At 42.0% G+C, this 26,323-nt stretch overlaps 1 protein-coding gene and 1 pseudogene across 5 annotated transcripts in view; one reads left to right on the top strand and one right to left on the bottom strand.

Moving 5' to 3' along the window:
* Nucleotides 1-6: 6 nt before the first annotated feature.
* On the bottom strand, nt 7-5,055 carry LOC309714193 (annotated as a pseudogene). The gene has a single exon. The product of its transcript is annotated as an uncharacterized misc_RNA (transcript).
* Nucleotides 5,056-8,509: 3,454 nt separating this feature from the next.
* The window catches only part of cnksr2a (connector enhancer of kinase suppressor of Ras 2a), a 121,392-nt gene continuing 103,578 nt past the window's right edge, over nt 8,510-26,323 (top strand). For all 4 annotated transcript variants that reach the window (XM_082546441.1, XM_082546443.1, XM_082546442.1 and 1 more), the window contains exon 1: nt 8,510-9,285. In XM_082546441.1, the coding sequence (XP_082402567.1) occupies nt 9,222-9,285 (64 nt within the window). In that variant the 5' untranslated portion in view covers nt 8,510-9,221. The remainder of the gene's footprint in view (nt 9,286-26,323) is intronic.

The raw sequence follows: 26,323 nt of genomic DNA, 5'->3' as shown, positions 1-26,323 counted from the left end.
TGTTAACTTTGTTGGACAAGTAGGTTGAAGATCACCAAAACTAATGTTCTAGATTTAATTGCTCTATATATAGTTTTTTTTAATCTGGAATGAAGTGATGGGCAAAAACAGGCTAACTGAGAGACATTTTCAAGTCAAAAAATCACCATTTAACTTTGAATTCAAGCCTGCAGTCTTACCTGGTTCAAAGTCTCGATGGTGTAGGCACAGTCTCCAGCCCTGTTCTCCTTCCAGTTTTGGTAAGAGCTTGTCAATGACCCAAGGCTCATCGTGGGTGTTGTAGGAGATAAAGGCGTCGTACTGATGAGGAGTTTTCTTGTTTTTGTGCTTTTTGTCAAAGAACCAAGCTATGAACAGGTAATAGGCATAGACGAGCTGCAATCTCATAAAATGGTAAGTGAAGGACACCACTATCAAGCATAGGATTGCACATGTGGTGCAGAGAAAACAAATAAAGCCCATGTCAACTGAGCAGAAGCGGGTGTCCAAGTCCAACAGCTTCTTACTTTTGAATTCTTGTGGATAGTTGCACGTAAAATTATATGCATCATAAACTTGAGTTTTGCTGTCATTTATTGCCCACGAGAGAAACCAGCTGTTATCACAGTTGCAGGTGAATCCATTGCCCTGAAGGTCCAGATAAGTCAGAGCTGGTAGGGATTTTATATCTTCTTTGCGGATAACTGGATATAAATTCTGTCTTGCCTATAGAAACTCCAGCTTTGTGAGGTTGGCATCTTTAAGGAACTCTAGAGAGTAAAGAGCTGTCCTGGATATATAAAGGCTTTTAAGGTTTGGAATTGGGAAAAACAGATCTGAAGGGAGTTCTTTAAGTTCATTTGAAGAAAGTTCAAGTAATTGCAGCTGTGGCGTGTAAACAAAGGTGTCTTTGTCCAGAGACGCAATACGGATATTCCTGGCTTTGAAACTCAAAAGACTGGTCAAACCTTGCAAAAAGTTCCCAGGCAGATAACTATGCAACCTGTGGTGTTGTGAAAAAACAAGCAGTTCCTCTAGATGGGACAGCTGAGAAAATGGAGGATCCGGCAAATTTCTACTTTCATTGTAATTGATGTGATTTTCACTCAAATCAAGTCTTCTTAAATTGATCAGAGGATTGAAAATACCTTTTTGTAGTTTATCTTGTTTAATAGAGTTCCGTTGTAGATAAAGGCAGGTAAGATTTGTCAGTCCTACAAAACTCTTATGATCAACAATTTCTATTTGATTTTCGTGTAATGACAAGTTCAGGAGGGAATGTAAGCCTTTAAATTCATCCTTTTTGATAGCAGTGAGTTTGTTTATATTTAAATACAGGTATCTAAGTTCAGGCAAATGTTCTTTGAAAGCACTGTTCAATTTAGTTATTTGGTTTGTCTGTAATTTTAGAGTTTGTAATCCTTTTAAATCCTTGAAAAGACATGGTTTCAGAGCTGTGATTGAATTCTGATAAAGATAAAGCTTTCTGAGCTTTGTCTGATTGGTGAAATCATGGCAGTCCAGTGTGCTGATGTTATTGGTGCTGAGATCCAGCTCTGAAAGAGTTGGTAGATTCCTTGTTGCAGCTGGAACCAGTGGAAGCCTGTTTTTACTCAGCGTTAAAATCCTTAAGTTTTTAAGGGATCTGAAAGCATCATCATGGATGTATTTTATTTTGTTGTCTGTCAAAACTAACTCAGTTACATTAATACACAACTTAAACAAGTATGCATTAACAAAGCTGAGCTTATTGCTTCGAAGCTGCAGAGTCCTCATTGTTGGGATGGTGCAGGAAATGTTGATCAGTGTGGTCAGGTTATGTGTCATTGCATTCATTCTCAGAATAGTTAATGATGAGTTCACTGACTCTAACAACCTTTCCATGTCCCCAAGACCCAAATGAAGCTCACTAATGTCAAGAGTAGTAACACGACTAAGAAATGTCTTGTTTTGCACGTCCCATATCATCTGTTTCTTTTTGGCTGGGCTCCCAATTTTAAACCAGGTGAGATTTGGAAAAACATCGGCAGTGATCCTGAAGACTGCGAGGGGATTTTTCGACAAATCAAGGTACTGAAGTTCTAATGATTTGTTTGTCAGTTCAAATGACTGAAAAGTGGTTAAATCATTGTTGCTTATTACCAGCTCCCGTAGATGTGGCAGATGTTGCAATATCAATTGAACTTTTGTAATGTGGTGCAGTTTGTTATGAGAAATGTCCAGAAGTTTTAAACTTGTCATGGACTTAAAAGATGTGGATGCCATTTGTTTAATGCGATTTTGATTAATTCTTAGCTCAATGAGGCAACTCAAGCCATCAAAAACATTTTCTCCCAGTGTAACAAGTTTGTTATTATTTAGATTTAATGTCTCAAGAGAACTTAGATTGGCAAACGCACCGCTTTCTATCTGTAAAATGTTGTTGCTATTAAGGTCTAACTTAGTCAAATTTAGTAGATCTTTGAAGTCTGATGCATGTATTGTTGAAATTCTATTAGAAGTTAAATCGAGGCCTGTCACAGTTGAGGGAATATCTCCAGGAACAGCTCTGAGTTTACTCCTGATACATATGGCCGTACTGTAGCTGATTCTGCAAGTCTTCAAAGAAAACCCTTCAACAGGAACAAGGAAACTGATGATGCTCAGCGTCAAGAAAATAATGTCTGGTTTGCAACATTTTGTTCCTCTTTCTAAATTGCTTTGTTCCTCATCCATTCCAAGATCCATTTTAAAATAACAAGCAGGAAAGCTTAATCCAACCAACCAGAAATGTAATGTACAGTCGTACAGTAAGCTTAAATATCACAGATAATCCTGAGAATTAAAAAAAAAATCATACAAATGAATAGTAAACAACACAACAAAATGGAAATACCTCAAAAATCAGATTTTCATGTCTTAGAGAATGTCACTTCTTATTACTTTATGTATGTATACTCAGCATAATTTAGATCAAACTAAAACTAAAGCAACAGGAATAATCTTCATTGTAAATACTGTATTCTTATACTTACGACATCACATTGGTGTAAACAGTCCTTCTGTTCTAAAGGAAATGCTTTCTGTGTCTCGAGACACTTTTCATCTGCATGTCGTATGTGCCCTCTGTCTCTTTTTTGACCAATTGGAAGGAAGTGAAAGGACCTGTGAGAACTGTGACAATCATTGATTCTCCATTCTGAAGGGTCTGGAGGCGGTATAAGAGTTCCAGTGTAATGAGGTAATATGGCTGGCTGTGTTGGTGTACAGAGAAAAAAAAAATACAAACTGTGTCATGGAAAGACTTTTGGACCAAAAACTTAACTGTAGTGCTGGGATGCTGGGACTTGGGCGTCCATGTCTGGAGACTAACACTTTTACTTTCCCTTGCAGCTTTTAGAAAGACTGAAACAAAAAACAAAAGGCCACATTGAAAGCATATTACCTTTCATTTAAACCTAAATGTAATACAGTCAGAAAGAATAAAAATACAAAGCAGTATTAGTAACTAAATAATGGCATTTCAGATTTTGTGGGAATTTTAGGTGTATTTTTGTATAGATTACTCTAATATGGTAAGGTGAAAAGAAGACATTTAATTAACTTAGTGAGGCTGAAAAAAGACTTGTTTAGCAAAATAAGTTTTGACAGTGAGGCTACAGAAAAGTGGCTACAGCAAAATAATCCAATAAAGTTAATCCAATAAATCCAAAACAAAAGAAAGAACCAAAGTCTCCAGGGTGAGAGGCATGAGGGGAGATGGAAGAATGATGAAAAATAGCAGGAAAGCAAACAGGTTTGAGAAGGCCACGCAGTTACTTAACAAAACAATGTACCACACATTCATTTGGTCATAGTGTGTTATCCGTCTATCCAGAGCTGTCCTGACGAGGAATGGCCAGACTCTTGCTCCTGTCATGATCTTGTAGTGAATTATGCGAGTTTTGATTGTGGAAAAAAATATAAGTTATGAAGGCCACTCTTATTTTCACTGTCATATTGTGCTGCCAATGACATCGCAGTATTTTGAGGAACTTAATCCCCCATCCTCAGTCCAGGGTATGGTGCCTACTTAGCACTGTCAGACAGTGGTGTTTTGTATATTTTCACTCTATGAATTCATTGCAGTTGCTGCTGTTGCAGGTCTTTTACCTCTAATGTAACAGTGATATAAAATTATTTCATTAAAAGAAAATTAATATTCTGCCATAAAACAGGTGTCAGATTCCAAAAATAATTCTTTCCATTGACAGTAGATATATTTCAGTGGTTATTCATAACCACCATCCACCGCTAATGTTTTAATTTGCTTTTAATGTGTTGTTGTGTTCTACGGGGACTACACTGTTACAATTCTATGCTAAAACACTGTACATGTATCAGTTAGCTGCTTGACAAGGCTAACTGATACAGCTTGAAATAAAATATTAAATGCACTTTTGCTCCACCCAGCTTTGGCCCAGAGAAGACAGTGGTGTTTCTGGATCACATATGGCTTATTCTTTCCATGATAGGGCTTTAATCTGGATTTGTGGATGGCATAGTGAGCTGTGTTCACAGACAATAATTTCTGGAAGTGTGCCTGAGCCAATGTAGTTATTTCCATGAAAGAATCAATGCCGGTTTTAATGCTAACTGGGTGTCCAAAGATCGTAGGCATCCTATACTCATTTTAAGTCTTTCCCCTTGCATACGGGATTTCTCCATATCTTTGTATGTTATTATTTGCTATATATTTGTATATGATGATATATTCACAAACTTGCATGTCGAGGAGCATTATTCTGAAAATTTTAGAAGCATTTGCTTGAAAATTGGTGAACTCCTTTACATTACAATGCACTAACTGTAAAACAAGAATGACTACATGGTATGTTTTCACCTGTTCTCCATGTGTATGTGCCTCCAAGAGATAATTAAAAAAATGTGCAGTAGCACTGAAAACTGACTGGTCATGGTGGAGAAGATGATCTTGAATGGGAGTGCTTTGAATCATTGTTGTGATCTGGCACTGTATAAATAAAAATGAAGTGAAGTGAATTGACATACAACAGTTTGGCTGCTTCAAAATGGTTATATAATAGTATAACAATATACTGTGTTTTATTATAGGTCACATGTTACATGTGTATTAATATGAGGGTGTATTGTGTGTATAAAATATGATAAGCCATGAGTTTTTCAAAACTAAACTGAAGGACATTAGTGCTTTAGTGTGTGCATTTTTTTCATGAGCATATATTCCCCTTTTCACTTCCTCATCCTCATTGTGTGAATCTGTAGATCCTTAGCTGAATGATATTCTGCTATCACCTTACAACAGAACAGAAACTCACAGTAAAGCATCAAAAGATAAACTATGAACAATACTGCTTTGAAGATAAAACTCTTTTAATGAACTTCATCCCAGATATTTAGAGGCTGTTTCACAAGACTAAGATACTAAACTTACTCAGGTCAGATCTTCTCAAATTAATAGGAGGCACTGGCACTTACTGGGTCCAAATGATAGAAATATGTCACTACTCAAACTTAAACCTACACGTTGTGACTTGACTCTGTCATGTGTGTAAGTGTATATGAATGTATAGGTGAATACTACCCAAGCTCAGGTAGTTGTTTTCCCTAGATGGATACTGAAGGGCATCATCAAGTAAGTAAGTAATTAAGTATTTTAATTAATTAAAGTAATTAGAATTTTAATCCGATAATGTTGTTACATGAATTTCAATCTCGTGCTTTCAGTTTTCAGTAGTCTGACTATTTCATTTTTCTAGGTAAACACATGGGAGTGTGAACAATACAAATGAGACAGAACTAAGAGGGGAAACTGAAAAAGGGGAAATTTCCTTGTGGTGACATTAATTTGTCTCATTTTTCCACCAACTTCTGCAGTTTTTCTCTTTCATTTTTTGATTGATTGATTGGTAATTTATTTCAACATGTGAACAATATACAAGTACATTTAGAAAAGAAATGAGAGAAAAAAATATATATACTATACAAATTACATACAAAAAAAAACATTCTGATTAATTTACATGTTGAAAGGGAGTGGGAAGAAGTATACACTTATTTAATCCCACCCCTGTCCCATAAATTATCAGTGAATATTTAGTCAGCTTCCTTACTGATATAATTTGTAATAAAAATAGTGAACAGATTTCTGATATACTATATACTATAATATCACATCATGAATTTTTTGTTTGTTTGTTTTTAAATAGAGACATTCACTTAATTTAAATATTTTCCTTTTCTTTATAGATCGAGAAGATCATATTTTTATAACTCTTTTTGAACAGTTTTATGTTTGGACATTGCTTTAATTCCATATTCAGTTTGTTCCACAGTTTCACTCCTTGAACAGAAACACAAAAGCCTTTTCTTGTAGTACGTACCTTCATTGTTTTGAAGTTACAAAAACCCCTTAAATTATAACTTCCTTCTTTCAAAAAAAACATACTCTGAATATTACCTGGCAGTTCTTTATTTTTTGCTTTGAATAGAATTTGTGCTGTTTGGAATTTCACTATATCGTCAATTTTCAATATTTCAGACTGCAAAAATAGTGAGTTTGTATGTTCCCTATAACCTGCATTGTGGATGATTCGAATTGCTTTCTTTTGAAGAGTAAAAAGTGAATGTAATGTGGTTTTATAGTTATTGCCCCAGACCTCTGCACAATAGCTTAAGTATGGTGAAACCAGTGAACAGTAGAGAATATGAAGTGATTTGTCGGGCTTCCAGTAAGTCAGCCAGTAAGTCGCTTTTAATCCACATCAGTTACACTTTTCACCAGCAGATGTCTCTGTTGCGTTACGAAATCTTGACTCTCATCTCACTGGTTGTCTTCAGTGAATGTGCAAACGTCAGCCTACAGTAGGAGGTGAGGCAGCAGTGAATCAGATCATCCAGCACTTCTTTATAGCTGGAATGAGCGTGCACAGCACTTGTAAAGGGTTGGAAAGTTATGTAGGTAGATATCTGGCACTAATACAATGTAATTACTAAATTAATAATTAGATTTAATAATTTCATTTGTGACTCCAGTAACAACACCAAAGAATGAATTCCTCCAGTTTCCAGCAAAATCCGGAGTAGGACATTAAATTTTTACTGCACAAGCTTGTCACAGTCAGCTGATCTGTATTAAGGTTAAAATAAAACTAAACTAAAAGATAAACTAAAGAAAGGATATAAAGCAATCAGCTCACCCTAAAGGTAGAAATAAAAGAATACCTCATGACAGATTTTACCTACTTATATGTAAACTCTTTCTGGAAAATTCTCCTTTTTCAGTTTTAAGCACTTCTTGCATTTTAGTTCTTCTTCTTTCTCCTGTAGGGGTCGCCAAAGAGGATCATCTATCTCCATCACACCCCATTTCAACCTATACCTAGCATCCTCTTCCATCACACCAATATCTCTTTATGAGCCACATGCTTGACTGAAATTTTATGCCTGATGGCCTTTCTGATGGAATTAAGGGCTGGGACCGGAGTACACTGGCTTCTACATAGATGGCAGTAACAGAACTAACTGTGCTTTTCTACCAGAAAAGTTTTGGTTTTATAGATCTATTCATGTTTTACAGTTTTATATGGTTTTATTTGAAGATGGTTTTCACTTACTTGTTTTTACAGGTTGTGTGCTTGACTTTCCTCTTTATTTAAGGAAACACACAGAAGAGTTCACATTGAGGTTCTGTGCTCTTGGAAATGCCCTCTGATGAAACCACCAGTTACATTGCAATTCGATGAAGGCATAAATGTGGCTACATGAGAACTTGGACAAATAAAACCAGTCATGGAAACCACTAAGAATAACTGATCCCAACACTATTTGAGGTGGTATCTATGCTTATTCAGGACTGGATTAGAGTGTTAGAGCAGGCTTTCATGTTCGATTTGTCTTAAGCTTGTCTTGCATTGCACATAAACTTTTGCCCATATATTTTGTATGTCAATATATTTATTAATTGTTTTTTAAACTTATGAATAAACTTACTTACTAAGAAATCTAATTCAGTTACACATTAGCAAGGATGTAGGCTGTGTTGCTCCTGGTTCTGCATTGGTGGAGTTGTCCCTAAACAAATCCACTACTGTAATTTGTCTGGAGCAGAAATGTCTCAGAACTTGGAAAAAGATCATGCTTGAAGTGTTTCCAGCCTCACCTGCACTCTCTTTAAGATTATCTGAAATTGTCCAGGAACAAGTTTTAAGAACACTGCAAAGAAACAGCTGCAAGAGTCAAAATAAAGACTATAAATCAATTTGTATAATGTTAATTTAAATGTTCCAGTTTAACCCACATACAACCTATATTTACTTATTTAAAAAAGTGTAGGTCTTGTACTCTTCCAGTCAAGCAAATATGGTGTAAATGTAAAACAAGTGTGTGCTCAACATCTACATGGAGGATTTCAAGGCAGAGAGAAAGATAAATGGTTTGAGGGGGCAGTGAAACGATCTTTGGAGTGGAGGTGGAGCGGTTGGCTGAGGATTCATTAAGTTTCCTCACACAGCAGCTGGAGCAGAAAGTGTGTAGGTACCCCATGCTGACTCTCCCTCTCTCTGTATGTAACACAATGTCTCTCTATCGAAGACACGTTCTTATTAAATATCTTCTGACAATATTCCCTCCCTCAATCATATCTGCATGACTATCGCTCCGGTGGGAAATACACTGACGTGCGCGCGGAGCCACCCACAGAGCGCGTGCACGGATTAATCATATCTGGAAAAGAGAGAGAGAGAGATGCTGCCGGCTTTAAGTCCGGTGTGACTTATCTATCCTACACTGCTGCTGTCGGTAACGGAGCGGCTGCGCACACACCTACATACACTCCTCTCTCTCGCTCTCTTTACAATACCACACACACACACACACCGGAGCGCAGGAGCGGACTAGCGCACTGGGAAGAAGGGAGAGAAGAGAAACAGAGAGAGGCGACACAAGTCAGACCGGCTCGAGCAGGGGAATGTGCCGGATTCCGCTGCGCACACACCCGGGCTGTCCCGCACTGAGGGCTCCACTGCGTTAACGGGAGACGACACAGGGCTGATACTGAGGCAGCGGGACCAGGACCAGAGAGGGACAAAGTAAAAAATAAAAAAAGTAGTCACCTGGCTGCGGAGGAAATTAGAGAGGGAGGGGAGTGGAGGAGGGCGGGAGGTGTACCCGCCCCTCACAGAGCCTTGTTCTGGGGGGTAACGCCACTGCTTGCGCGCAACGGAGAGTAGGCGAAAGTTTCCTCGATGGCGCTGGTGATGGAGCCAGTGAGCAAATGGAGCACAAGCCAGGTGGTGGACTGGATGAAAGGTGGGCAGCAGAAACACACGCACAGACACGCACACACACACACATAAATACAACGATACAGACACGCGCACGTATTATGCACACGATTCATTTTTAAATTACACAGCTGGAACGCGTTCGCACACGGACCCGCACACACAAATACTGTCTCTGATCACGACTGGACATTCAGGCAGGGGAGATAAGAGGCTGACAAGTTGATTTGTTGTGTGGGAGGTGTGTGTGTGTGTGCCGATGCATCAGCCAGGCACCTGATGATCAGTGGGCAATGATGTAATGTGTGAGAGAGTGACAGCAGGAGAAACAAACTTCCTTGCTTAGAGCAGGGGCGGGTGTAGAAACTTTTGAAAGGGGGAAAGGGGGCAGATCGACTGCTTACCTCCTCAGGCTGCTTCAGGCGAAATCGGGAATACATCAGAATTCATCCTGCTTAGTTTCAAATGGCACACCTGTTAGTTCAACTAATCAACATCTTGTGAGAATCTACTAGCCGTGAAGGTCACAGCTGCAGGCATGTGTAAGGTGTGAGGGTAGACAGGGATAGATGCCAAACTGTGAAACATGGCAAGAATATACTGACTGCTCGCTAGGTGTCGCTCTCCTGTGGTTCATTGATCTGAATGATTCGGAGGTTAGTTAGCCCATAATAGAAGGTGGCAGGCAGATGGCTCAACCAATCTGCCTTTTGTAAACACTTCCCAAGAATTAAGTCACAGAGTGTTTTGCAAACAGACTGTATATAGAGGATGGATGTAGCTCTGGTGCCATCACCCTGTGATAAGGGAGGCCCCACTCTGAAGCTTCAAGCTTTGCCATCTGGGTGTTTGAAGAGTGATGGGTGAATCTGTCTGAGAAACACAGGCAAACCGCTCCAATGGTAGCAACTTGTTAACTTGTCCCACCCTACTATATTACTATATCCTCCTTTTTGCATCTAATGGGGTCAACAATTTCCAAAATGAATACCAAACTAGCTTTTGAGATTACGAATTCATCAGAAAGTGTTTTCTGAGGAACTGAGGGGTGTTTCTGCTTTGATTCATGGATAATATAAAATACAGCTTAAGCCACTGTAACATCAACCACTGGAACAAAAGACATCAGTACTGGAAGATTCCCTCTCTTCGCTGTAAAATAAAGAGATACAGGAAATCATTTGCACCTACAACCATCAGGCTTTTCAGTTCTCATGCTAATAACAGATGAGCCAAGGCTCTTTGGCAAATATCTCACTTTTCAGAACTGTTATATTTATCCATCTCTTATATACAGTCTGTGCTCTCCGCATATGGCTCATAGGACTGGTTGAAGTTATCCAGTGGATGTAACTTGTGGCAGTCATCTTGTTCAACCAATCACCTGTATTTAAAAAAAAATGTGATTCCTAAAGACTTTCCGGGGACAATTCCCAAAATGCTCCTATGTAACAAACAATCTATTTCACTAACTCATTTGCAGCTTATTCTGAAGTCACTGCTTGACTCAGTGTCACTATTTACTCAGATGTGATATGGAGTCTTCCTACTAATGGGGACACTTAGAAATAGCGCTATCTCCGTTTGGTTATCTAAGTTACGCAAAGGATTTTGTTGCCACTGTGTTCTGTGGAGGAAAGTTTGCATATCGGCACATATCAGGTAGCAAATATGCATATACAGTAGATCTGTGTTTGACACACTAGATAGTTCTAGCTCTAGCTCTTGTCTCAGAGACATATTTTTAACCAACTTTGCAGCATTTCAGCAGCATCACGTCCCTCTGTGTCATTGTTTTGTGCATCTCTGTGTGTGCTCACATTTTGGCCCAGGCAGGAGGTGCGAGCTCGATATCACGTCACCACCCGCAGGGTTACTGCTGACTCTGGTTGCAGATGATGTACCAAAAATCACAAAGGAACAGTGCGTGCTTTTAGGATATTTTGGCTTCACTTTGTTTGGTGTGAACAAGCAGTAAAATGCTGTCTATCTCACTATTGAACATAGCTATAATGCTAATGCAAACATTTCACAGGCTCTTATTTTGACAGTAGCTCCTTAATAAATAAGTTTTGTTTCTTTTTGTTGAATCAAGAAGCGTTGCACCTTGGGTTAAACAAATCTGCATCTTTGGCTGCTAATTATGACCCACGCAGAGCTTTTGCAATGCACCACATGCACACTAATCACATACATCACTGTTTCTTGCAGACTGGTTGTAACTTTAAAGATGTAATTCCTGTCGACTTTAGAGCTATTAAAATGAGATCGGTGAATACAGAGCAACAGAACAGCATCTTTAAGAAAAAAAAGACACAAGTTAAACACAAGCGCAAAACTTTAAGCCTGAGTGTTTATCCAAAAATGTAATTACGTTTTGTTTATAAGAGTGCTGGTGATACCTTGGAGTGATCAGACTAGAGATTATCGTCATGCATAATTCAGTAGCCGGGCTGATTAGGTCTGTACCCAGGGGCCTGTGTGAGCATTGTAAAACTCTCTTGCACACAAAAAGAAATGGCTACTGTGCATTTCCCAGATCCCACACAGTGTGACGGCTTATTTTGGCTGCAGCTCGTTGCAGACATTGTGACGTATTCCAAATTCTGTTTTGCTGTATGATCATTTAATCGCTTCTAAACATGAAGGGTAAACAAGTTACAGCTTTGGTGTTTCTAAAGTTACTGTCCCTTTAGGCTCAGGTTGTCTGCACCAATAATAATTTGTTCAACTTTTCATTTAATTCTCATGAAATAACTTGTTTAGGTTCTGAATGCATGAATAATACTGGCCCAGCTTCCCCAAAACCACATGCCAGGAGGAGACCACGCTAAAGACCAGTCCATTAATCACTTTAATATGTGAATAACTAATTTAATTTGAATTAATGGCCAACTTTGGTGCAATAGGGACAAGTGCTTTGTAGAAACTGATCACTTTGGCTAAAATACAAAAAAATATATGAAGGTCATACAGGACTTTTTAAATTGGTCCATCCAATTTGTTAAGTCATTGATAAATTAAAGTGGGTTATAATTCTTAACTTTAGTGTTAATCAACTCTTCTATCATATGGTAGCTGTCAATGTTTTAACACTAAACACGGCTCACAGCCGAGCTTTGCGGTGATTTATGGGGCTCTAAAACAGAAGTGAGGGTTTTATCATTAAACTCTCACTCCACCCAAAATCTCTGTTTTAGAGCGAGGCAATAAAGGAGCTTGTAAAACGTCTGCAGTTTGCACCTCTGACATGTTCAGCATGGTTTCACAGCAGTTACAGTGGACTGCAATGGTGATGGTTCACTAACCCCGCACCTTACAGAGCAGAAATGAGGTCTGGAGCAGAACACAAATGACTCGCTGATGGTCGAGAAGAAGAATTGTCTTAACCCTTCTCACCCTCGAGACCCCTGTACCCCAAACCAGCTGTAACTGTAATTAAATTGGAACTATTGTGCTTTTCTTTTTTCTGTCACAATGGTGGATGCTCATATTAAACATGGTCACAATTTCATTTATGTTCAACAGCCCAGACTGTTTGAACCTTCCACTGAGAAGGGGCAGCAAATCAGAAGGAAGTAGCTTTAAATGGATGTGGAAAGACTTGTTTCAGAAAGTGGGGGCTACGCCAAGGCCTAGTGTTAGGTTTATAAGGATTATGAGGATTGTAAGGGTATCATCAATGTGTCTGACTCAGTCTTGGTAGGCTGCTGTTCACACGCTAATTTACATTTTTGATTAGGAAAAATTATAAATGTTAAAACGAAAGTAGTAAAAAAAAAACTATCAGTACTTTTAAAGGAGAAGAAGATTTGTGAACTCTGCTTCAGCTTAGGCAGAGTGCACGAGCAGCAGAGTAACAAGCAGCAGCTCAGGTGAATGATGTTTTTTGCACACGTGCAACATGGCTCTTGTGGTTTATTTCCACACATAGTAAGAAGAAGTAAGAAATACCATCTGTTACTTGTAACTTTCTATATAAGTGATGAGTTTATATGTAAATATAGGCAAAATTTTTAACCTGCAGTTATAGTTGTTTTGTCAGATGACATCATGGTTATGGAATGAAGCTATTTAATATTTAATGCACTTAATTTGATGACAGAAACTTTTGGCAAATATTCCCTGTTGATTGCTACGGAAGCTCTATATAGGGAACGTACTATATTTCCATAAAGATACAATCCTATATAGAAGTATAATAAAAAAAAAAATGCTTCCGTTTGAGATGATGAAACAAGTTAGTTTTAGGGACTCACTTCCTTTTCTGTCTTACATATTTTTTGTACATATTGTTCTACATGTTAAGCTGTTCTAGCAGTGAAGGTCTTTTCAAAATTTGAAGTCGTGACCTTAGATTAGCATCAAAAATGCCAACATCAATCTTCCAAACAGGCCATTATAAAAAACTCAAACATGAGAATCCTTAAGTACCTACTGAATGACCTTTAAATTTGACCTATTGACCGTTTCCAGCTTCTTCAAGCCTTTTTTCCCCTGCTTTAATGCCAAGATGCATCATCGCTCCCTGTTTTCTCAAACTCAGATCACAAAACACAGCCCGCCTTTCAAATGCACTTTGAGAAATGACTAATGATAACTAATATTAGTAATAATTGTTATTCATCATGTCTGTTTGATGCACAAAAAGCAGGTCAGGGAGACCATTGACTCATGTGGCAATAAAATGCTTATTGAAATGGCAGCAAAAATGTATTTACATGATGCACTGTGTCAGTTCTTGGAGGCACGTTGTTGGATGGGTTATTGGTTGGTCATGTGCATATGGCATGTTTTTATATGTGCGTCTGAGTGTGTGTGTGTGTGTGTGAGCGTGTGGGAGGATGGTAACTTGTTCGTCTCAGACCGTCTGTGCACAACAGCTGACAGACGAGCACACCCGTTCTGAACAGAAGGCTCCACCCGAGTCCTCGGACATTTGCAGCAACACACACACACATGCCATGCCTTAGTGTGGTATTCAGTTCATGCCGGGTCTCTCGGGTGTGTCTGTGGCGACAGAGGGAAACATGATAGCGTGCTTCTGTGTGTGTGTATGTGTGTGTGTGTACAGTAACATGTACAGATCACATATGCCAAAGGGGCCAAAAGGTCTGGGTATTGTTGACTTGGCAACAGTGCAGCATTGGCACGACAGATACTAAAACAATATGGGAGTGGTGCACTTCAACAGTAACGTGAGCACTTTCGCCACATTGATGGGAATGCTGGGAATCTTTGCCCACGTCGTGTTATGTTATCATCTGGTCACACACTGAGATGGGGAGAATTTCACCTCATTTCCCTTGCATGAATTTGGTCGCTAGACTTGGAAATCAGCAGTGAAATTGGCGTGACAGCATGCGAGCACATCTGATGACACCACTTGGCATGAGAGAAAGCTGCCAGAGTGATAGTCACAGCCTTTAGGATCAGTGGATTTTGGGTCTGTGGGCTTGATATGTCTCGGCTTAAGGTGAGGCTCACGAGTACTGAGCTTACATCAGAAAAAATAAATCCAGAGTGAATATGCGGCTCTCGGGGAAATCATTTCAACTGTTTTGTTCTCTCAGAGGCTGAAAAGTTCAAGCAAGCTTCTGAAATTTGCAACGGCACGAATCAGCTCTGGTTCAGGGCATGTACTGAAGCAGCGGTAATGCTCAGTGACATTCACTGCATCAATTAATGTTTTGCTAAATGATTTCTTAACTCAATCAAGCACAATATTAACATAACAAATTAGAAAAATAAAATCAAAATGTGACATTTAAAAAGCCCCCTTTTTTAAATAGCTACTAATTTATGCAAACACTTTGGTACAATTGCATTACAATAGTTTTAAATCGAATAACTGGCAGATGGAGATAGAGGCTTGTAATAGTGCTCTACATGGACCGTTAACGGAGACTTCACTGCCCTGTGTTATATAGTTTCAGCCTTTCCATTATGGATAAAAATAAATAAATAAAAACAAATAGAATGAAAAAATAGAAACAGGTTTCATATTTAAAAAAACTTTTGCTAGTTGTCTTTTAAAAAGGATTTGCTGGAGACAAAAAAGGCAGCCAGGGAGAACCAGTGGAGTTAATGCTAGCTTTAATAGCTACAGTAGGTAGATACACAGCAGCTGGTGAAAGCAGTGGTTTCCAGCTATAAATGAGTCACTCTCTTCTGTCTACCGCTGCCTAAAATCAAAGATTTACTTTTTCTTTTTATGAAGGAGGAGTCTTCATAAAACTTTGGGCAATGAAGGAATATGCCTTCTAAAGGCCATCACAGACCAATCGTGATACAAAAAAGCAACACAAAATTCAGAAATGTTCACATAGTGATTTGTATTTTAACGTATGTAGACACCGAAAGTGTTACATTTGTGTGGAAAATCCTCAAAAAATGGACTGCGAAATAAAATGGAGTTGACAACAAATGATGATGAGCTGGTCCTGATGTTTCTAAATAAGAAGAAGTGCTAAAACAAAAAAGGGATTTATGACAGTTTTAGCTGTGTGGTGGGAGCTCTGTCTACTTTTTATCATTGTAAAGATGTACTAGTTAGTATATGTGTGGTTTTTTCCCATATTACTAACATGCCAATTTGTTTGTTGTGATTTATTATCAGCCAGACTCATATTTGCTTTAAATGACAAATTTATTTAAGACGGAGTGATTTATCTAAGTCTGGGATGGTATGTGTTAACGGCCGCTCATAGATCCTACCTGCCGGATCTTCTTTTCATTGATATCGCTGTTATGACTGATGAAGCCGAGCTGGTGAGTTTCTGTGTTAACCAAGTAACGTGTTAAAGCTATAAATATGACTATTACTAAACTGTACTGTCATTAATAGTGTTGCTTTGTTAATGTTGTATGGTTGTTTTATTTTGTGTCTTTCAGTTGATTACCTGGCATCTGTAAAGGCACGGTTACTGTACTGGTGTTAGTTTATGGTTGTGGAATAAACTTATAAAAGGCAGCAATCAGATGTCCGAGCCTGAGTACGACACAGTTTCATCAGTTAAAACACACCCTTACGGTGGGAGTTTGCTAAATTAAAGGTAGTTAACTTAGTAAAAACCGTACAGTAATCAACACTTAGCCACCCCCCGCGACGGAGAAGTGGAGGAGGGCCTGTGTCGACTACGGAGAATCCAGCAATTAGACGGAGCCCGGCCGATCGTCGCGGCCGATCGACACGGCCGATCGACGTGACTTCGTTCTCAAAACACCGTCAAGCCCTCGTACGTGAGAGACTGTGTGTGGATTTCTTTGCTGGGACTATTAGGGCGCTGGCATAGGATAAGCCGGCCGCCGAAAACGAACTTTTAATTCAGTTACTAGCCGCTAAGCGACCGGAAGTGGGTCGCCGCCATCTTTGTTGAGGGCAAAGGAATAACGCCGGTAATAAACAAGAAGGAAAAGTCAGTATGGCATCCCGAGAAGAATTAAAGAAAAGGCGGTCCTCTGCGCAAGCAGTTTTTACTAGGAAAGCCAATTCCATTGCCTTTAACATTGACCTTCTGACTGAACATGACCTCATGTGTGAAAGTAGGACACTCAAAGACAGTTATAGTGAGGTTTGTGATAGCAGTTTTGATTACATCGCTGCTATGGAAGAAGAAGATGCAAGTGGGCTTGCAGCAGAAATAGCTGAGGTGGAGAAGAAGCTGCAGGACTGCCGCTCAAAATACCAGACCACAGAAATGAAGCTAAAGGAAGCGTCATGGTCTCGTTGTGCATCAGGTCAGTTTGACAGTCTAAGAGTTGACCTAAAAGATATGATTAGCCAGGTGGAAGCGCTCAAAACGGGTCAAATAAAACAGGATCAGTTTGATTCAATGCTCCCTGCTGTGGAAGGCCGAGAGGAAGCTCTGAGTGAGTTTGTGCATAAGTGGGATCGTTATGTTCCAGAGAAAGAAGTGAACGTTATGCGAGCTTGTCTCAAAGAGTTCAAGGAAAGGAGGAGAGTGGCTATGGTGATGCTGGCTACCACCCTAGATGGAAGAAGGAGATCTGGGTGTGGCGACCTTAGAAGCAGGACTAGCAGTGAAGGTGAAAGCAGTGATGAAGGTGGCGCTGACGGTGGAGTGACGACCAGCACTAGCAAGCCCAGTGGGCCCGCTGCGACCGGTGGAGATGATGGCCCAGCGCGTGCCAGTGGTGCGCTAGATGCTGACGTGCACCCTGCTGCATGCCAAAGTGCCGCAGTGGGCAGTAGTAACCAGGTTATTGATGAAGGTGGCCCCGATGGAGCACGAGCTGCAAGTCCTTCCATTGCAGCCCTTCAAGCGCCACCACAGGGACCACTATACCAAGGTCTGGGGAGTCCTGTGTTCAACCCTGGCCTCTCAGGCACGCCACAGCAGCTTCGAGGAGTGCATGGTGTGAGACCCAATGGCGCTGGGGCAGGACAGAGCACGTCTACCGTCTCTCAAGGATCACTCGGAACAAGGATCGCACTCGCACCCCTGAGCCTACCAAAGTTCTTTGGGGACAGGAGAAGCTACTGGCGCTGGAAGAGTAACTGGGGGATCCTCCAAGCGTTAGCGGAACCCACAGGTTCCCCGGAGTGCAGGCTCTTCCACCTGATGGACAGTATTGCTGATCCAGTAAAATGTGAACTTAGGCTGTCTCACTGCCGTACAGCGAGTGAGGTTTTCCGAGTTTTAGAGGACTGTTATGGTGACGTATCACAGATAGCAGATGACATTGTACTTGAGCTACAGGAGTTACCGGGCGTGCGCAACAACAAACCCAGAGAGGTTTTACAGTTGATCCAAGCTGTAGAGAGGGCGCTGTTGGACTTAATAGACCTAGGTTGTGAAGATGCCATAAAAAATCAGTTAGTGATCCGGTCACTTGAGAGTAAGCTGCCGGACAGTATGAAAGAAAGGTGGCTTTTGTACCGATGTGATCCTGTCAATGATGTCAGTCCACAGAACCGGTTTGATAAGCTATGGCAGTTCCTGAAAGATCAGAAGACAGTTCTGGTGCAACTGGAGCAGTTGCAATCCATCAGACAGTCTAATACTGCCAGGGCAGCCGATCCGAGCCCCCGCGAGAAACCAAAAGAGAGGCCTGATCGGAGGATAGAGAGACGTTCGTTCACCAAGACTACTGCGAGCGAGACGAGAGGTGAGCTGTCACAGAATCCTTGCTGTTTGTGTGGCGAAGAGGGTCACACAGGGCGTTTATACCGCTGTAAGACGTTTAAAAAGGCCAACCCGTCAGAGCGGAGAGTTTACGTGAAAAAGACAAAAGTATGTCCCAGGTGTCTGGACTCTCATGGGAGTGATGACCCGTGTAGTAAAAACTTTCTGTGTCGTAATGAAGGATGCAGAAGGGGTGATGCCTCATCGGATCACCATTTCTTCCTGTGTCTTAAGATCCCAACTAGGAAAGATGCAGCTAGGCAAGGGATAAAAGGGGATAAAAGGAGAGAACCCCGAGGCCCGACGGAAGAGCAAGAGGCTGTGTTTGCTGGCCTAGGTCTGTCCCCGGAGCAGCTGGAGGCTGTTCGAAGGGCTTGCACAAACAAAGTAACTTCAAAGTTGTGGGCTGGCAGAGGCTCAGAAGATGAGAGTTGTCTGAAGGAGCTCCCGGTCCTCATGATGTTGTTGGACGTCACCACCAAGAGGGGAGACTGGATTGGAACACTCATCGATTTAGCCTCTGACACGAATTATATCACCCACGAGGCAGCGGAGAGGCTTGGTCTGCCTGGTGAACCAATCACCTTAGTTGTTCATGGTGTTGGTGGCATGGAGGCAAAAGTAGAGACAAAGAGATACCTGGTGAGCATAAAAGTAGCCACAAAGAAGGGAACATGGCGACTCCATGAGATGGTTTGCTATGGATTAGAAGAGATTGCCAATGTGGGTCACGTCGTGGACTCGGGGCGCCTGGAGAAGTTTTTCCCAGGCTCCGTCGAACCCGGGGAACTGATTCGCCCGGAAAAGATTGAGCTACTCATCAGCACCCGGGAGGGTCGTCTAGCCCCCCAGAGAATGATGAGGTGCGGTGACTTGGTTCTGTGGGATGGTCCGTTGGGGAAAAACATCAGTGGTGCACACCCAGATCTGTTTGAAGATGTGGAGGTGACTGCACGACTCTCATCGACCCATTTTGCATGCTCCATGAGGGCGGAGTCTCAGAGAGTTGTGGCCCTCCATAACTGCTGCCCAAAACCAAAGAACGGCGTAGAAGTCGGTACCACGGCTACATCCAACACTGAGATCATCAAATGGCTGCAGTGGGACAGTATTGGTGCCGCCTGTGATCCCATGTGTGGCGGGTGCCGCTGCGGGAAGTGCGCCCCTGGAGGGAAAGAAATGTCACTTGCTGATGAAAGAGAGTTGGAGATCATCAGAGGAGGTCTAACCTTCAAGCTGAGTGACAATCATAGTGACAAACCCCATTGGGATGCTAAATATCCCTGGAAAGAGGACCCTGCGACCCTGCCTAACAACCGCAAAGCTGTGGAGGCGACTTTCCTGAAGTCAGAAAAGCGCCTCGAGAAAGATCCGCTATGGAAGGCAGCTTATGCTAAGCAGGTGTGCGACATGCTGGCTAGGGGGGCCGCTATCCAGCTTTCCCAGACGGTGTTGGACGAGTGGAAAGGAGCGGTGTGGTGGATAAACCATCTGATGGCGCCCAACCCACACTCCAACACCACGCCGGTGAGGCTCGTTTGGGACAGCAGCCAGGTGTACAGAGGTGTTAGTTTGAACAGCATCTTGATGAAAGGCCCAGATGTCCTGAATCCCATTAGGGCAGTGCTGCTCCATTTCCGGGAGGGAGAGCATGCGGCAATAGGGGATGTCTCCAAAATGTATAACTCTGTATGGCTGGAGGATCAAGAGGTGCATGTTCACCGCTTCTTGTGGAGGCATTCCCTGGAGGAGGACATCAAGGATTATGCTGTGGTGCGTGTGAACATGGGTGACAAGCCTGCAGGTTGTATCGCTCAGGTTGCCATGCGAGAGACTGCCCTTCTGCCACAGTTTGTCAACAGAGTGGAAGAAAGACGTGTCATTGAAGAGGATACTTACGTGGATGACATCCTTGTGTCCCACAACGACCTTGAGAGACTGAGCGAGATCCTTGAGGGGGTTGAAACCATTCTCAAGCATGGTGGGTTTTACCTCAAGCCTTGGGTGCGGTCTGGCTTTAGTGGGAGGCAAGGTGCTGTTCCTGCCGAACCAGAAACCATCATGTTGCCCAACCAGCTGCGGACCGAGGACAACAAGGCCTTGGGTGTGGGTTATCTCGTGGAAGAAGACAAGCTCTTCCTCATGGTGGCTATTAACTTCTCCGCAAGAAAGAAAAAGATGCGTACTCAAGTAGACCTCACTGAGGAGAACATAGGGGAGAAGACGCCAAATCCCCTCACCCGCCGTATGCTTCTAAGTCAGGTAGCAGGGCTCTATGACCCCCTTGGTCTGGCGACGCCCCTGAAGCAGAAAGGTGTTATTCTTGTCAGAAGAGCCTTTCAGGAGGCCGGGATACTGACTAAGGATACGTGGGATAAGCCGCTGTCTAGTGAACTACGTGGGAGAGCGATCAAGCTCTTTGAGGAGTACGCGCGGCTGAGTACCATCACCTTTCCCAGGAGTATTACACCATCCGGCTGGGTGGGTAAACCCTGGGGGATCACGTTCTCTGATGGAAGTTGTGACTCATACGGAGCGGTCCTCTACCTGCGCTGGGAAACATCTGGAGGGGTTAAGACCCGGCTCGTGGAGTCCAAGGCCAAATTGACTCCAATTGAGCAAAAGGGAGATGCTGTCAAGGCAGAGATTTGTGGAGCTGTTTTTGCCACTCGCCTGAAAGGTTACTTTCTGAAGTACAGTCGGTTGGAAATAGATCGTTGGTACCATTTTCTGGACAGTCAGACTGTGTTAGGTGCCATCCAACGGGAGAGTTACGGGTTCCAGACCTTCTTTGCCAATCGAGTGGGAGAGATACAGAAGACTGGGCCTGTGACCGACTGGTGGTGGCTTCCTGGCCAGTTCAACGTGGCTGACCTGGTCACAAGAGGATGTTCCCCTGAGCAGCTTGGTGAGGGCTCTTCATGGCAGACCGGTCCCATGTTCCTAACCAAGCCAGTAGAGGAATGGCCCATAAAGTCAGCTGCAGAGGTGGCCTCTGGGACTAGAGAAGTCGTCAGTCGACTCCAAAGAAAGGCTTTTTCTGCCATCTTAACAAGGTCGCAGGAAAGGGCGCAGACTACTCCAGATGGTTTTGATAGCGTCAAAGCCGTGGTCGGCGGCCGAGTAAGTCCAGAGCTTTTACCATTCAGCAACAAGGTTACGTCTTTTGAGACTAAGGGGTCTCCTTCTGTTGCTTCTAATGTCTGCAGGATCAAGGAGTGCTGGGGTTCAGCCTTGATAAATCAAGTAGATCTTTCACGGTTCAATTCTCTAGCCAAGCTCTGTGGGGTCATAGCTTATGTCCACAGAGCCTTGCGCTTTTGGTTATCTGGCAGGGGTCGAACTGCTGTAGGATTAAAGTGGGAGGCAGTGCCCACGGCTCAGGAGCGAGTAGAGGCGTTTCAGGACTTATGCCTCGCCGCCCAAGCAGGTGTGACTTTCCCTACGACGATGCTCAACCGCCTGGTTGTGCGCAAGGATAAAACAACGGGGCTCTTGATGTGCTATGGTCGGATTCAATCCGTTGAGGAGGAGAGGTCCGGGGTCCCTTTGATCCCCTACAAGTGTCGGTTAAGCTCTCTCCTCGCTGAGGACGCCCATCGTGTCAACCACGAAGGTGTTTCTGCCACCCTTCTTCGGATGAGGAAGAGGGGCTGGGTAGTTCAAGGTCCCAGGATCGTACGGAAGGTGATTGATTCGTGCGTAAGTTGCAGAAAGTGCAGGGCCAAGCTATGCACTCAGGTGATGAGTGATCTTCCTCCCGTACGTACTACGCCAGCAGCCCCTTTTGAGTACACTACTTTGGACTTGTTTGGTCCATATTTTGTCAGAGACTTAGTAAGACGACGAGTGAAGAAGAAAGTTTGGGGCGTGGTTTTTAGCTGTATGGCCTCAAGAGCAGTTCATGCAGACATAGTTGAAGATCTGTCAACTGAGGGCTTCCTGAAGGCATACCAGCGGTTTACTGCCCTGAGGGGTCACCCCAAGAAACTCTGGTCTGACCAGGGGACCAATTTCGTGGGAGCTAAACCTGCGCTGAAGGAGCTCTATGATTTCCTTGCGGGTATCGACAAAGACGAGATCCAAAGAAAGGCAGCCGTAGTTGGGTCTGACTGGATGTGGGAGTTTAGTCCAGCGGACTCCCCACACCGGAATGGAGCAGCAGAGGCAGCTGTTCGCGTGTTGAAAAGGGCGTTGAGTAACGTTGGTGAGGAGGGAAACTTGACTGCTCTGGAATTCCAAACCCTCCTCTATTTGGCGGCCAACCTCACCAATGAGAGGCCTATCGGGGCCAGAGCTCAAATTCAGGAAGAAATTGTAGATGTGTTGACACCAAACTCTTTGTTGTTGGGTCGGGCAGGGCCCAGGGGCGACAACATGGGTTTTGAGTTCCCTGCCTACCCATTCAGTCGTCTACGTGCAGTCCAGGTGGAAGTGGACAAGTTTTGGAGACGCTGGAGTCAGTTGGCCGGGCCGCACCTGTTTGTTCGGCAAAAATGGCATGCCCCGGCGAGAAATGTTTCTGTTGGGGACCTTGTCTGGGTGGCAGATCAGAACGCACTTAGGGGTCGTTTCAAGCTGGGCCGCGTGGAGGAGGCAGATCCGGATCACCTAGGTGTTGTTCGAGATGTCAAAGTAAGGATTTGTTGTAGTCGTCCCATCAACTGGTCTCAGGCAAGGAAGGACAGGGAACCATGTCATTCCACCATTCTCCACAGGGACGTAAGGAGGTTGGTGGTGTTACTGCCAGTAGAGGAGCAGGAGGAACGTGGTTCATCCCCCTGAGTACCCAGGAGATACTTGCAGATTGGGGACTCTTGGGTGTGGGGACCAGGCCCAACCTGTTTAAAACACTGTTATAAGACTTTTTGTTTTCTATATTAGTGTTTATTGCTACTGGTTATTGTGGCCTACTTAGTCTGGCACGTAGCCCAAGTGGGAGGTGTGTGGTTTTTTCCCATATTACTAACATGCCAATTTGTTTGTTGTGATTTATTATCAGCCAGACTCATATTTGCTTTAAATGACAAATTTATTTAAGACGGAGTGATTTATCTAAGTCTGGGATGGTATGTGTTAACGGCCGCTCATAGATCCTACCTGCCGGATCTTCTTTTCATTGATATCGCTGTTATGACTGATGAAGCCGAGCTGGTGAGTTTCTGTGTTAACCAAGTAACGTGTTAAAGCTATAAATATGACTATTACTAAACTGTACTGTCATTAATAGTGTTGCTTTGTTAATGTTGTATGGTTGTTTTATTTTGTGTCTTTCAGTTGATTACCTGGCATCTGTAAAGGCACGGTTACTGTACTGGTGTTAGTTTATGGTTGTGGAATAAACTTATAAAAGGCAGCAATCAGATGTCCGAGCCTGAGTACGACACAGTTTCATCAGTTAAAACACACCCTTACGGTGGGAGTTTGCTAAATTAAAGGTAGTTAACTTAGTAAAAACCGTACAGTATATGTAGTGTGAACAGTATGTCTAATGTGAACTAGCATGGCTAGAATGAGCAGAGATAATGTTATTGTGGCCACATGGGAGTGAGCTGTTAATAAAGCCATGATGATTTGAAACTTGCAGAGAGAAAGCTTATTAAAGCACATTTGATGGCAAAATTGACGAACTTGTGAAGTGGCTTCATAAATGTAAAAAAAAATCCTGTTTAATTTTGAAACTGTTCACCTTGTTCTACTTCCTCCATTTTTCTTCCTACCAGTCTTCTGTCAAACTGTGCCCCCCATCCACTAATTACTCACCTAACATACAGCCATGCTTATGTTTGTTACCTTTCCTATTTTCTCAGCCCATCAGTCAGGCCAGAGTTTTGACTGATCCGTGAGTTTCGAACTGTTTTTGGACCTCTTGGCTTCCTCTTTATTATTATGTTTGCTAAATGGACCTCCAACCTGTCTGTGATGCCAGCAGTAAAAGTAAGATACAACTGTCCTTCTTTGTATGCCAAATCCATCCATCCATTCTCTTGCCAAATCTGTTGTTTTGAATTTGCTGTTGATGCATTTGTGCCCAAACTATATTAAAATATTTGAGTTTTCTGGTTGAAACTTTTTTATTAATAAAATGGAAACTGAAAGTCAGAGGCTTCTGGGTGTACTGCCATGCAGCTTGACACAGATTGGTGTTCTGTTTATTGATTATTACATTTCTAAAGATAGACTAATTTCTTTGCCTTTGCATTGCCTAGAGCAAAGTTCCATTCTCCTTGCTTCACGTGGATTCTTCCACTGACTTTTCATGCATGAGTTTTGTTTTGTTTTTCTTCTTTTTTCTTGGATGGGGGAGTTATTTTTATCTTGCCTAATTACTGACTGATGTGATGGGGAGGACTTGGAGTAGATGTAATATTCAAACAGCGTTCAACAAGAAGCAAAACTGTATTTACAGGAAGAATTTCTTTAGTTTATTTCCCCATTGCAAAATCTTCCCAGATGACACTGGGATTCAAATGGGCAACTTTCCGATAATAAACTCACTTTTAACTGCTGTTTCTCTTTTTCTTTTTTTTTCTTCTTAACATCCTGAATTTACAAATCCCGGGAACAGAGCGAGCATTCGTCTGGCTTTTATTGTTACCGAAGCTTTAGAGCCCTTGGAACAGATGACACATAACCCGACTGGGAGGGCCGGCTCTTTTATAGGACTCTTGAACATCCCAGAAGTCAGTGCAAAATCTAGCTTTATTACTCGCGTGTGCGTATGACAGAGAGAAAGAGGGTGTTTGTGGGAGTTTGGCTCGCCTGTTGTTGTGAAAAGTGTGCCTCTGTGGGAGTCAAGTGTGTGAGTCAGCTATGAATCACACGTTTTGTACCAGTTAAACCAAGCACACACATGATCTTGCTCCTTCTCACACATGGACATGTATGCAGTACATACAGGGATGGGAGTGCATGACTGTTCAGAAAGAAACCGTTATACAACAAACCTACACAGAGACTTGCACCTAGCTTGTGACTCAATTTAAAAAAAAAAAAAGTTGGCCGAGTACATTTCAGGATTTTTACTAAATATACTGTAGATCAGTGATTCACCACACGGGCACTTAATGGTACTTCTGCACTTCCAAGTGGAGCGCCTAATTACTGTGGTGTAATTCAGCTAATTCGAAAAATGCCAAAATTAGACTTTAAATAAAAAATAAATAAATACACATATAGAGCCACCCGACACATCAGCAGAAAATTTGTTAAGTGAATAATAGCAGCAGACCAACAATAATGAAACCTAAATATAAAGGTTGAGGTGTGGTTAGGAGAAAAAAGTCTATAACAGCATAGACTGTACTTAAAAGATAGACGCAGCCACCATGATTTCACCTGCTGCTTTGTGAACTCTGTCCTGGGCACCACCACCTTGTTGTAGCAACTTATCAATCGCATGTACTGTGACGTCCAGTGTTGGTCAAGTTACTTGAAAAAAGTATTCAGTAACTAAATACTGATTACTTCCCAAAAAAAGTAATCCCGTTACTTTACTGATGACTTATTTTCAAAAATAATTAGTTACTTAGTTACTTTATTTATCCCCTAAATAGGTAATAAAGCAATAGATCTTTCAGCCCAATTCTACTTTTTCTGCATAATCCATCATACAAAATGTAATCAAATGAAAAAGTCTCTTTTTAAAACTTGTTTTATTAGTTTTGATCTTTTAACTTTATGCATCAAGCAAACATTAAATTATATGCAACATTCTCTTTTTTTTGGGTCACATTTTTGAATTTATTTTAGACTTTATTCAGTCCGCACAGGGCCAGAGTTTACATACAAACTGAAATATATATATCTACATATCTCTACACATCATTGCACAAGCACTTAACAACAACAACAACAATAATGTACTTCAGTAATATACCTCATAACTCATAATTGTTCACTGTCAGTCTGCAC

The sequence above is a fragment of the Aulonocara stuartgranti genome, assembly GCF_965226115.1.
Source record: "Aulonocara stuartgranti genome assembly, chromosome: 9".
Classification (NCBI taxonomy): domain Eukaryota; kingdom Metazoa; phylum Chordata; class Actinopteri; order Cichliformes; family Cichlidae; genus Aulonocara; species Aulonocara stuartgranti.
This window is presented reverse-complemented; position numbering and strand designations above follow the sequence as displayed.